This window comes from Bubalus bubalis, chromosome 2 (assembly GCF_019923935.1).
Source record: "Bubalus bubalis isolate 160015118507 breed Murrah chromosome 2, NDDB_SH_1, whole genome shotgun sequence".
In the NCBI taxonomy this organism is placed as follows: domain Eukaryota; kingdom Metazoa; phylum Chordata; class Mammalia; order Artiodactyla; family Bovidae; genus Bubalus; species Bubalus bubalis.
The window spans coordinates 43,895,842-43,908,793 of NC_059158.1; the positions used below are offsets into that span (position 1 = coordinate 43,895,842).

Here is a 12,952-nt window from a genome sequence, read left to right on the forward strand (position 1 = left end):
CCAATCCAGGGCCTGGCACGTACCCAGGGCCGTCCAGGGCGTGGGGCGTGGGCTCCGGGAAGTTAACAAAAGAGCCGGGGGTGGCGGTGGCCGGGCGGGGGGCGGCCCTTGAGAGAGAGAGAGAGAGAGACTAGACAAGACCAGCGGGAAGAAGAGGCCGCCGCCCCCTTGGCCAAAGCGCTTGAGCCCCAGCCGCAAGGATGGAAAAAGGCAAAGTCAGCAGCTCATCCAACAGTCAAAAAGCTCTCGCTCCCACCCTGAGCGCCCAGAACGCAAATGAACGTAGTTGACATGCCGGCTGCCAGTTGGATCACGAAAGTGAGCAGCAATTGGATGTTCGCTTTCTATTTAACGTTTTTATTGATTCTTATGGGATGAATTAAATGTGAACACCGGAATGGAAAGGGATGTGTAGCCTCTCCACGAAGGAAATGAGGCATGAGCCGTGTGATACAGTGGGCTCCTCCGCTAGGGGCGGGGCCCAGAGACTGCAGCAAGGGGAGGGGGTCTGCGACTCGAAGCCTCCCTCCTCACCTGTGCCCTGTCCCCTCAACAGAGGTGGGGCCTCGGCTTCTGAGAGGCGGTCTTCAGCGGGTGGCTGGTCCTTCCCACCCTCCTAGAATGGCAGGTGTTGGCTGGCTGAGCCCTCCTGTTTTTACTCTTGGAGTTTAGCAACACGGAGAGACCACGTAGGGTGGGGCAGCAAGAGAGCAAGAAGGCAAGGAGGCCTTCAGATGATCGAGGAGACGGGTCCTGGTGGCGAGGCAAGGGGCAAGTCCGCAGCCTTGGAAGATTCTTTCCAAAGGGAGGGTCGAAGTCGGACCCAAAGGGAAGCTAGGGGACCAGTCTGGGGTAGAACCCTTTCCTCCCAATGGAATCCCCTGCCCAAGGGCTGTGGGAACCCCGAGCTGACCCCCAGAAGATCCTTATCTGAACCCTGTAATCCCCCACCCCTGCTGCAGCAGAGGCCGCCCCCGGCCTCCCCTCCCGGCTCGGGGGTTCTGCCCCCTGCGGTGCCCGTCTCCTCTTCTGTAGGCAGAGGCAGAGTGCACCAGGCCTCAGAAGGGCCGGCCTCTAGCCCCTACTGCCTTCAGATGGGTCCCTTCACCTCCGCAGATCTCCCCCCCTCCCCGGATCACACCTGCTCCCAGGCGGGTGTGAGGAGTGTGGGGGAGACTGCTTGGAATGGGACCCGCTGTGCAAGTGTGAGGAATCAGCCGGGCGGGCGCCCCGCAGGCCACGCCCCCGGCCCCAGCCCCTATCTGACCCCGCCCCTTTCTCAGCTCTCCACTCCGGTGGTCCTCACGCCCACCTGTTCCCTGGCGGTCTAGGTCCCGCCAGCCACTCCCGACACACCCACTTCTGGGATGTGGACAGGCCGCACGCTCTTATGCTGGCACCTTGCCAGCACTGGTGGCACTGGGTATGGAGGGGGCCGGGGGTTACAGGAAGGAGATTGTTTCTGGATGGCGGCCAGCAGGCAGCTAGACTTGCTGGAGCTGGGAGGCGCTCGTGAGAGCCAGTGCCTGCCCGGAGGGGCGGGGACCCTGCCCCGCTCTTCTGTTCTGCTCCAAGCTGAAGTTTTCCATCCGGCTCTGCTGCACCTGGGCAGAGGGTCTCAACCCCTTCCTCTCTAGACCTGGGGTCTTGGAATGGTACCACCAGGCAGGACTGGATGGGCCTGGATCCATCCCTCTTATCCTGCTAATTGGCTCAGGGATCAGGCAGGGCTCTCTGGATCTTGGGGCTTGCTTTTGCTGATAATCTAAGAGTTTATTGCATATCTGCAATATGGGGGTGCTCCTGCTTCGTTAGCTCAGGTGATGCCAGAAGACCTCCCCAGTAACAAAGGGAAGGGCCAACAAGTGGAATGATATTTTTCCGGTGTGGGCAAGGGGCAGGGCCGCCTCTCTCAGGGGCTTGGGGCAGAGAAGGGGCTCTGAGCTCCTCTGGTACAGCCCCACACCAGGCCCAAATCCAGAGAGGGTAAGCAGCTTGCCCAAGATCACACAGCCCCAGGTGGGGCGTGGACCAGAGCTGAGGGCGCCTGCCTCCAATGCAGTGGTTTGTCCCTGAGCCCCACACTGGGTGACAGAGGCTCCCTGTCATTGTCCAGCTCCAGAATGCTGTCCCGCAAGGCCACGGCTGTCCTGCTGGTCGTGCACGCAGCTGCCATGCTGGCCTCCCAGACGGAAGTCTTTGTTCCCATCTTCACCTACGGTGAAGTCCAGAGGATGCAAGTAAGATATTCCCAGGCTGCCCGCCTCCCCAGTGTGGCCAGGGTGACCCACAAGCCTGCTCAACGACAAGCATCCCTTCAGTAAACCCACATTTAATCAGATATGCCAGAAACACTGAGGTGAGCCTGAAGGACTCCAGATAACCCCAGGTTCCAGCCATCCACCCAGCCACCTTTGCTCCTTCACCAGTACCACAAAGGTGTCAGTGGCTCCCAGGTGACATCTTCTCCTACTCCTGCCCATCCTTTCAGGGGAAGTTTCCAATTAACATGCCAATAAATATTTGCAGAGCATCTCTGCAGCACAGAGGGCCACCCCGGGTGAGAGGTCAGACACACAAGGAAATCTCAGAACCTCCCATTCTCAAGGAGCTGACTCGGGAGCCAAGGCACCAACATGACAAATTCACTCATGATAGAAACCAAAGCGGGAGGATGTCACAAGACAGGACGTGATTAACTGTCCGGAAGTGATGCTGAGTGTAGGCGCTGAGTTCAGAGGAGCAGAAACACGGTGGGCTGGTGGAGAAGAGGGGAACCTGCTCTGGGGGCCCCGAGAGAGAAGGATGCAGGGACAGGTGGGCACAAACGTTCACAGGTGCCTTTCCAGGGAGTGGCGGCCAAGGCCTCCTTCACTTTAGAACCCAGAAGAAAACAGGGCAGGCTTAGTGGAACCTAGGTGGTGGGGCCTGTGGAAAACTGGGCTGCTGGACCCGCCTCCCTGGGCCTTTTACCTTAGATGTCACGGAGTTCTGAGTGCCTTTCCACCTTTGTCTCTCGATCTCTTTTCTTTTTTTTTTTTTGGCCATGCTGCACAGCTTGTGTTGGAGAAGGAAATGGCAACCCACTCCAGCGTTCTTGCCTGGAGAATCTCAGGGACAGGGGAGCCTGGTGGGCTTCCATCTATGGGGTCACACAGAGTCGGACACGACTGAAGCGACTTAGCAGCAGCAGCAGCAGCACAGCTTGTGGGCTCTTAGTTCCCTGACCAGGGATTGAACCCAGGCCCTCAGCAACGACAGGGCAGAGTCCTAACCACTGGACCACCAGAGAATTCCCTGTTTCTGTTCATTTTTTTAATGTGGACCATTTTTAAAGTCTTTCTTGAATTTTTCACAACACCCTGTTTTATGTTTTGGTTTGGGGCCACAAGGCATGTGGGATCTTAGCTTCCTGACCAGGGATCAATCGAACCTGCAGCCCCTGCACTGGAAGGCGAAGTTTAACCCCTGGACCACCAGAGAAGTCCCTACCCGCCCACCCTCCCAGGTTCTTTTTCAGTGAGATGAAGGAATGGGTCTTTTGTGTCCCATGTGTCTGAAACCGAGGCTCCAACAGGGACCCATACACGAGTCAGTGCTCTGGGGGGTCACACGACCCTGACGTGCAGCCTCTGCATCAACACGCTCTCTCCGGGGCAGGTTGCCGTGGACACAGAGAACAGCGTCCTTTACAGGGGCCAGGCTGGACCCAGCTCCCCTTCAGGGGAGGAGAAGACACAGTGGGCTGTGAAGAGATGCAGCAGATCCCCTAGACCCACCTCCTCCCACCTACCACTGCGGAAACGACGACCGACCATCCCAGCATCACCGCTGCTCGGGGCAGGCCCGGAGCCGAACCCCCAGAACGTCCTCAGAGAAACCGAAGAAACGGGCGGGTCTGACCTCGGTGCCCGGTGCCCGGGGGCCTGGCAAGCAGGATGCCCGGCAAGATGAGAGGCTGGACAGAAAGAGCCAAACTTGGTGCTACACGAACTGGCAAAATGGCAGCGAGAGGGTGCCTGGCATTTACCTGCTCTGTGGTTTCCTCCTCGTAATTGCCAGGCACCGGGATTTTTATGAAGAAGCTGCAGCCTCCTTTCTCCATAATTCATCTCCTTGTCTTGCCTCTTAATAATCACCTCCCAGGGACTCCAGTTTCTGGGCCACCCCATGGCGCCCTCACAGGCTGGGCCGTCTTGCTGTCTTTTTTTCATAGGCTCTTTGCAATGAAAAACACATTTTCATAGTTAATATGCAGGAAGGGCAGCCATTATTTTTAGCATCTTAACTTAATTAACAGTAACAACCTGGGTGTGATGCTTGAACTACAAGTTGGGTTGACTTGGTGGTGGGCAAATCCGAGGACGATGTGAAGTTACTGGGTGTCTGAGACTCCCTGGGAGAGGGGGTTCTTTTGGCCTGTTGGAGGTTGGGGGGTCAGGCCCCTTAGCACTCCGAATAGAAACCCCAAAGGGCCACGAGTGGCTGAGAGAGGGTGAGTTTTACACGATTTTGTGCCCGGCCCCTAGGAAAAGGAGAGGTACAAGGGGCAAAAGAAATCCCTGAGTGTACAGCAGAGGTCAGAGGAGGTGGGCCCTGTGGACCCCGCGGAGCCCTGGGAAGAAAAACAGGAAGTTATCAAGGTGAGCAGAAGACCCGGGTGGGGGAGTGGGGTGCGGGATGGGGAGGTGGGGGAGAGTGCAGAGAAACCCAACGGGGGGATGGTCCCCCAGGCATCACAGAATGTGCTGCGAACTAGACACTCAGGTGACGAGCTCCATCCTATGAGGGAGAGACAGACACGAAGGATGAGACAAGAAATCGTTTCAGGCACCAAATAAGGAGGCAGGATAGACAGTGGGGCTGGCGGGGGAGAGGAAGGAAGGCCTCTCCCCCTTCTCTCCCCAGGGAGAGGAGGTGGCATTTGATTTGAAACTTGGAGGGTAAGAAGGGGCCACCCATGCAAACAGCTAGAGCAAGAACATCCCAGAAGAAGAGTGCAGAGGCCCCGCTCTGAGGCCCTAGAGGCCCAGGAGGGTCTGAGGCAGGGCAAAGAGGCCAGCAGGGCCTGGGAGGCCCGGCAAGATGCCTGGGAGGCTGCTGAGGGTTCCAAGCTGGGATGGGTACCTCTTGCCCCCTCTCCTTCCCCCAGAGCCATGAGATCCATTCTGGGTCATCCAGTCCAGCTTCTTCATTTTAAAGTAAGAAAAGACGGTTCCCATAGCAAGGGGCCAGCAGTAGGGCTGGCAGCCTGAGTCCACAGAGCCGCCCCTAAGGCTGTCCTCAGGCCTCCTGAGCCCATTTCCCGCCCCCGGTGAGCTGGGTAGGAGGAGGGGGAGTGGGCCTGGGACTCCTCCACCACGGCTCTCCAGTGTCAGGGGGTCTCCGAGTCTTCCCGCTGGCTTGTGCAGCAAGACCACAGAACCCAGAAGCTCTGAGGCTGCTGGTGAGATCAGCTGGCTCCCCCTGGCTCTGCACCCGCCCCGGGTGGAGAGCCTCCAGACAGCTCCTCCACCCAAGGGTAGCCTGTGGGTCCCCCCATGGACCCTGGAGCCAGGCCCCCTGGGTGCCCTTCTCCCTCTGCTACTTGGAACCTTGTGTGACCTTGAGCAAGTGACTCAACTGCTGTTTGTCCTCAGTTTCCTCATCTGCAAAATGGGAGCTCTAATAGTCTCTACCTCATAGGATTATTGAGGGGCTTAACAGGACTTAGAAGGACACCTGGCACCTAGTAAGACTCCCACGTGTTAGCTATAATTCAGGGGAAGGGAAAGGGGAAGGGCATTTGCTTCCTCAGACTCCCCACCAGGGGAGGGGAGGTGACCCTCCTCCCTCCTGGCTGGTCTCAGGCTCTGGCCCCAGGTGAGATTGAGGGGAGGGGCCAGAATTCCCAGCAGACCCCTTCCATCCCCCGCCCCAGGATGGGGAGGAGTGGGGGGCGGTGGTCCTTGCAGTCCAGCCCGCCACCTGTAGGCACGCAGGGATTAACGGCTTGCTCTCCCTTCTTGTTAACGCTGCCTTATTTCACAGCTGACTGCTCCTGTGGAAATTGGAATGAGGATGAACTCCAGGCAGCTGGAAAAGTACCAGGCCACCCTGGAAGGGCTGCTGCGCGAGGTGCTGCCACCCTCCCGGAACGGTACAGGGGTACGGGGTGGGCGGGCACCTCCGGGTTCACCTCCTGCAGCGCAGCCCAGTAGGATTTCGAGGGGCTGTCATTTGTTTTTCTGCTTTGCCCTTGAGAACCAGAAGCTGTCTTCTCCTGCAAGCACCCCCACCCCACCCCATCTCCGAGGGGAGCCTAATCACCGGGGGTTGGCGGGGCGGCACGGGAAAGGGGCTGTGGTGTACGTGGAGGCGGGGCTCAGACGGCTGTCGCCGGTGGGGGAGCCTTATTCCCCACCCAACGGCATCTCCAGGCCCCAGACCCCTTCCCCAAACGTCTGCCTGGCAGGGGATTACAAGTGACAAAGACCCCAAGCCTCTCCTGCAGAGATCCATTCCTTCCCTCCCCAGGCGCCCCCGGGGCTGGATGGTGACTTTGAAGGAAACCCTGGGGCAGAGTAGCCACAAAAGCCTGCAATTTCCACCCCACCGCACCCCACCCCACCCTTCATTCTGCCAAGGAAGTCTCAGCCCCATTTGGCATTGCCTGAGTCAAGGTCAGCCTGAGTCACTGGCACAAAGCTAGGTCTTATCTGACAAACAGCTACTAATTTCTTCTCCTAGTCCCCAGGAGGAGAGGAGAGGGGGGAGGAAGTGTTGTTTGGGGGCAGGGAGGTTAAATTCCTAGCCCTAGGCAACACAGAAAGCTGGAGGCAGACCTGGCCAGACCTCCCCTCCTTCCTCAGACCTGCAGACAGATTCACAAGGTAGTTTCATAAACGGATCTGCTGACCCTTCTGAGCTGCAAACCTTTGCTTTTCTCCAGCAGCCCAGTGACAGGCCACTCAGGGGAGAAGGCGGACAGAACTTGGATCCCCCCCACCCAGAGAGGCCCCAGAAATGTGCACGGCTCATCCCACTGGATTTGGAAGGAAAACACCCTCTCCCAAACAAATCCCCCACCAGCAAATAAATCATGAAATATACAGAAATTACTCTTTTATTTACTATTTTAATTTACAAAGGTCAGATTCTGGTTGTGCCATAAAGGGGGAAATAACGCTCAGAGAGGGTTTGGCCATAAATGGTGCATATATTAGCAAAGCGTGTGCCTATGATCAACTATTGAGACCATGGAATAAGATTTGCATGGGCTCTTCTGTTCTACATGAGGAAAGTGAGGCCAGAGAAATAGCATTTTTTGCCCACATGCCGAGCCAGTGGCAGAACAGCACTGGAACTCAGGTCTCCTGCATACTGGTCCATTTTCTGTTTACTGACTTGAGGTCTAATGGACCAAAGCGTTTTAAGGCCTCTGCACTCAACCCCTTGCTGGGTAACTTCTAGCCAGCCCTTTAACCTCAATGAGCCTTTTCGAAAGCAAGGTGGTAATATCTGCCTTGAGATCTGGGGGACGGGGACACCAGCAAAAAGCAAATTACTATGATTATTACCACCGTGTGGCTACACACTCCAGCATCTGCGGCAGAATTACACAGCCAACCCACTTATTTCTGCCTTCTAAACAAAACTGTATGGGAAATTTCACTGTAATTTAATTTTACGTTAATGGATGTTCATTTATTTATAAACTGGGGCCATATAGGAAGCACAGCTCCTTCCATGCATAGGTTACCAGCAATTAAACAGTGCCCACACCGAATTACCACCCGCTCCAACCACTTTAAGGGCTTAGCCCTGGATTAATAGTCGAAAGAAGACATGACTCCAGCCCTAAAAAGGCCCCTCGTTTGGGGTGCTCTGCACGCTCTCCCCCAGCCTTACAGAGGACCCAGGGCCTGCACTGTGCATGCTCACACAGTGAGCACGTACTGATCAACCCAAGCACAGCTGCGAGATCCCGGGGAACACTGCCAAGACAGCCGCTAAAAAATGGGGAGAGAGGGCTGCAGAAGGGCACGTCGGAGGGTGCGGAGGAAAAGACACAGGAATCTCGTTCTAAAGCGTGGGACTGCAGGAACCAGATCCAGGACCCCTCCTCGCCCTTCCCAGCTCCCTTAAATTCCTCCGTTTGTCAGTAACGCACTCCGAGAAGCAGAAAAACAAAAGGCTCGCTTTCTCCTAGTCCTGTTTCGCGCCTTCCCCTCGCCCTCTGCTGGGGTCCGCCCTGACAGTGAGCCCATCTTGCCCCATCACCAGCAGGGGGCGCCATTTCTGGGGCCAGGGTCCCCGCACCCTCCGGGGGATTTTCTCGAAGCTCCTGAGGGTTGCACAGCAGTATTGAAACGTATGCCACGGAGGGAAATGAGACTCCTGGGAGATTTCACCTCAGATGGCCTCCATCCCTTTTTTTTTTTTTTTTTTTTTGTGCAGCCGGGCATGCGTGATTTAATTTCACCGCCCGGGCTGGAGCCCCGCGCCCCCTGCATTGGGGGCGTGAAGTCTTAACCGCCCACCCTGCGACGGCCAGGGAAGTCCCGGTCTGCATCTTTTTCAGTGGGAATTGCTTCAGCAAGCACAGCACCTGGGAAGCGCAACGGTGCTGTCCGTTCCGCTGGACAGCCCCGCTGGAAGCTCCGCGCCGCTTGTCCCCCAGCCTCACCCGGCGGCCTTTGCTGTGCTTCCCGGTAATGAGCCAGAATGGGGACTCAGCCACCACCTGCTTCTGTATGCACGGCGCCCTGGCCGCCTCTTTAGAAGTGTCGGCGCCTTTCTTCTTCGGTTTTCTCCTCCTGCCAGTGTTCGATTTCTCACCATCGGCTCAAATAATTCTTTTTTTTTTTTTTTAATAAGCGCCTCCATTTCCAGGAGATCGGACTCAATTGCTTACAGGACAGACACAATCTTGGAAGGAATTAAAGCTGGAGGATAGAGGGGTAGCTTGGGGAGGTTCTGAGCTGAGCCAAGGACAAAAGGATCATGTTTTCACAAAACAGAAGTAAAGAGAGACACACTCCTGGTTAAAGCCAGAGGATGCCTAGAGCAGGACCTAGCAGCATCAGACAGGGGACATGCCCAGAGGAACCAGGAGGGCAAAGATGGCCCTTCTGCCCACATCCTGGTGAGGCTTATCCAGCAAAACCTGCAAGATACCTGGCAATTACAGAGAGTTACAGATTACCCGTTTTCATCTGAAATGTACTTTTACACTTAGGACCACGGGTAATTCATAGGGCGACCTGAGCCTAGATTCACAAGACAGAGATGATGAGGCATTTTCTCAGTAACCACATCGGTATGATTTTATAATTACTGCACTACGTGGATCTGCCACGAAATTGAATAGTTAAAAGCAAAGAGTAATTGCTTGATATCTGTACTCTATAATTTAGTATAATCTAATCATGGACAAAGCCCAAAAGAAAATGTTCTGAAAGCATTACATTTTTCTTCATACACAATTCATTATTGACATCGGAGAATGTATTTCATGCTGCTAAAGGAACTCTTACTCACAGATATCAAAGGGTAAAAGTGGCCAGAAGAGTGAGAGTTTTGTTTAATTTTCAGCTGATGTTGAAAAGCAGTTGACATAATTGCTCACTAATCCCTTTCTGACACGTCTCTGATTATTTGCCCCTTCATTGACCTAGAGAGATAGGTTAGGATACTGAGATAAGGTAGCAAGGTGTTGGACGGACCAGGGGCCATCCCAGTCCAAATCTGAGCCAAAAATCACACCCACATCCTCTGTTTCCAGCTGTACTCTCCCAGGGGCCCCACCCCAGTATGACGCCACCCATGCTGTGGTCCAGAGGAAGCCCAGAATAGCCAAGAGGGATCCTGGGGCTGGGGACAAGGTGGGTCAAGGGCAAGTCCGTGGTCCCAGCGCATCTTTAAGGACCTGATAAATGTGTGTAGGGCTTTTTGCAGGAGGAGAAGGAGAAAGGAACCCACTAAAAGATTTATGGCTGTTATTAGTACAAGGCTCTGCCAAGGCAGAGAGAGGTCAGCGGAACGGCAAGCAGTGTGGCAGCCCCCCGGGAATTCAGAGCATCCTCAGAGCGGCCCCTCATCTCCACTAAATGTGTGGATGTGGTTACAAAGTAGATTTAGACGTTGGAGCTTGTTTTCCCACTTTTGCCTTTAATAAATCAGGAAGACGGACCACAGCCTGAGCTGCTTGAGCTGCTCACCTTATTTAAAAAAACCCACAACAAAGTGATGAGAAAGGAGGGCACGCAGGACAGCCCTTGACTTTGCAGTATTGCCCTGTTCTTGGAAATGTGTGTTCCCATACAGGCCCAGCAGCAGAACTGGAGAGACACAGAAAGTCGGATCCGAGAAGGCCTGGAGGGGCCTCAAGGGCGGCTCAAGACACAACCGGGGCAGTGGTGCCAAAGGAGCACTGAGACCAAGGGACGGAAGCAGGGGGACGGCCACTGGGAGGAAAGCAGACCAGACTGACTTCACTGAAGCCGGTACAGCATGTTGAGGGTGGAGAATGTTGATGGAGGACCCTGAAGGGTTATCAATCAAGGGAGGGGGCGGACTGGAGTGGGGAGTTCAGGAGAACGCAGAGGCCCAAGACCTGGAGGAACATTGACTCTTAAGGTTTTTTTCTTCTCTTTTCACGAGGTTTTTTTTTCCTGATTGAATTTTTTATTCAGATTCTGAGGCTTCTTGGGGGTGGGAGGGAGGGAAGCATGATCAGCAAATATGCTGTTAAGTGGTAGCACATGACCCCAAAGTCCTGCTAGACCCAGGGGGGCAGAGGTGGACCAGTGTGGGGTGGGAGCGGGGGACCTGCTGCAAACATGCTGGGTTCTAGGCTGGAGGGAAGACAGGGCTGGGGTGGGGCTGGAGGAGGGCTGTGGGCCACTTGGCCCTGGGTGTATGCAGCAGCAGCCAGGACCCCAAACACAAGGATGGATGACAGAGCCCATACTGGGGACCACCCCTGGGGATAGCTCCATTTCAGTATCTTTTTAAATCTCCCCAAGATCCACTGTGTGGAAATAGACCGTAACTCTGCAAAACGCTGTAACGTTAAGTTTGTTTAAGCATCAGTTTCAAGCCCTCTTAGAATACACAGGGCCAGTATTGATGCTGAAAGGCTCATTCTTTATATATTGAACTGCACAGCTGCAAGGAGAGGCACAAATGTTACCAACTCATTTGTCATGCAAACAGTGCTTCAGAAAGAAAGAAAATACTATTATGTGGTATGTGTGTTAGGCAATCACTATATCAAATTCATGGCATTCCGTGCAAACACAGGCAGAGGAAAGGAAAACAACACTTGGTGAGAGAAATCACGCCACATGGGAGCAGCTAAGCAGGGGAGATGGCGAGGCTATCTCAGCAGCCTGACCAAGTGGAGGCTGCCATTCCCCCCCAGTGTGACCAGTGATAAATGCCCATGATAGAGCGAGTGGTGGGAATGCAAACACTGGGGCCCAGGGTGGGGCCAAGGTGGGGGTGGGCAATGGGACTGTCTCGGAGGAGGGGAGACGGGGGAAGGGGAGAATGGAACTGGAGGCACAGAAAGGGGAACGAACTTATGAGGCTGGCAATAAGCGGTAGGAAAAGGTAGCTGATGATCCATATGGAAGGAATACAAAGAGGGAGAGGGAGGCTCAAAGAAGACCACGAACCACAGTGTTACTTCCATTTGTCGCTACTCCCCGTGCTTCCCTTCGGGGTTTCTCTGCTAAGAGCTTCATATAATCAAACAGCTTGCCAGGTGGGAGTTTCCACACAGCACTGATGCTGTAGACAAATGGGTTATGTACAAACACTATGACACACGTGCCTGAGTGTGCATGCTAAGTCGCTTCAGTCGTGTCTAGCTCTTTGTGACCCCGTGGCCTGAGCCCATCAGGCTCCTCTGTCCATGAGATTCTCTAGGCAAGAATACTGGGGGGTGGAGGGGTTGTCATGCCGTCCTCCAGGGGACCTTCCCAACCTCGGGATGGAACCCTTGTCTCTTAGGTCTCCCGCATTGGCAGCCTAGTTCTTTACCACTAGAAACACCTGGGAAGCCCAGTATCCTGAGCACCTTATACAAATTGCATCTTCTAATCCTCACAGTGACTTAGCACTCACACAGTCCTCATAGCAACCCTATGAAGTTTACAACAGGCTAGAAATGTTGATTGGATATGATCGCACGTCTAGTGATGGAGTTGGGACTTGAGAACCCCCTACCTAAATCCACAGGCGACATAAGACTACATCTCTGGAGTCTTCCCCTACCCAAGTCAAAGTGTTAGTCGCTCAGTCATATCCAACTCTTTGGGACTCCATGGACTCTCTCCATGGAATTATCCAGGCAAGAATACTGGAGTGGGTAGCCATTCCCTTCTCCAGGGTATCTTCCTGACCCAGGGATCAAACCCAGGTTTCCTGCATTGCAGGCAGATTCTCTACCATAGGAACCACCAGGGAAGCCCCTTCCCCTCCCCATCACTCCTTATAAAAATTGCACCATCTGACCACACAGCCTCCTCCCGCTGGCCTGAACTGCCCCTCAGAGCCCAGAGGCATGTGCTTCTTCTGCCCTCATGATGGGATGCGGTGTCATGATGGGATGGAAGGAGCGCCTTTTGAGCTAACATCTGGCCGAGAGCAGGGCCTGCACCTGCTTGGGGCTCTATGTCAGTGAGTGAAAAGTCAGGAAAACACAGAGGCCAGCCAACCGTGACCTTAGGTTGTACTGGGTCCCAGAACATGCCTGGGATCTACTCCACGACCCAAACAAAGCCCTCCCCAAGCACAGAGAAAGGCAGAGGATTCTGTCTACCCACTCTTGGCAGGGCTTCTCTTTCACCACTGTTGACTTAAAAAAAAATGTATAACCTAAAAGTTGAAAATTATATTTTATTTGGTGGACGTTCTTAGGACTGTAAACCCAGGAGACAGCCTCTCAGATAAGCCTGAGAAA

General features: G+C 54.6%; 1 protein-coding gene and 1 long non-coding RNA gene across 19 annotated transcripts; one reads left to right on the top strand and one right to left on the bottom strand.

Annotated features, from left to right (window-relative positions):
• Positions 1-1,301: 1,301 nt before the first annotated feature.
• Positions 1,302-11,029, top strand: MLN (motilin). 17 transcript variants are annotated; one of them, XM_045163267.1, is made up of 5 exons: positions 1,302-1,423; positions 2,117-2,240; positions 4,530-4,643; positions 6,031-6,139; positions 10,309-11,029. In XM_045163267.1, the coding sequence occupies exons 1-5, from the start codon at positions 1,368-1,370 to the stop codon at positions 10,416-10,418; spliced, it is 513 nt and encodes a 170-aa protein (XP_045019202.1). In that variant the 5' UTR covers positions 1,302-1,367; the 3' UTR covers positions 10,419-11,029. The 17 variants fall into 17 exon arrangements, 1 of the variants encoding a protein (XP_045019202.1); XR_006546020.2 differs by lacking the exons at positions 1,302-1,423; positions 2,117-2,240; positions 10,309-11,029 and adding exons at positions 6,517-6,662; positions 6,932-7,075 and having other exon boundaries at positions 4,329-4,643; positions 6,031-6,117; XR_006640174.1 differs by lacking the exons at positions 1,302-1,423; positions 2,117-2,240; positions 10,309-11,029 and adding exons at positions 6,517-6,662; positions 6,932-7,075 and having other exon boundaries at positions 4,331-4,643.
• LOC123330254 lies at positions 1,884-4,450 on the bottom strand. Of its 2 annotated transcripts, XR_006546023.2 has the most exons (5): positions 4,308-4,450; positions 4,031-4,219; positions 3,794-3,958; positions 2,974-3,142; positions 1,884-2,215 (listed from the first exon to the last, which is right to left on the bottom strand). It is a non-coding gene; the product is annotated as an uncharacterized LOC123330254 (long non-coding RNA). The 2 variants fall into 2 exon arrangements; XR_006546024.2 differs by lacking the exon at positions 3,794-3,958.
• Positions 11,030-12,952: the final 1,923 nt, after the last annotated feature.

Excerpts from the sequence above, each read along its gene's own strand:
- MLN (XM_045163267.1), top strand. The coding sequence starts at position 1,368 with ATGTGGACAGGCCGCACGCTCTTATGCTGGCACCTTGCCAGCACTGGT. Across the intron at positions 4,644-6,030 it reads AAAAACAGGAAGTTATCAAG|CTGACTGCTCCTGTGGAAAT; the intron begins GTGAGCAGAAGA and ends CTTATTTCACAG. Across the intron at positions 6,140-10,308 it reads GCTGCCACCCTCCCGGAACG|GCCCAGCAGCAGAACTGGAG; the intron begins GTACAGGGGTAC and ends GTTCCCATACAG.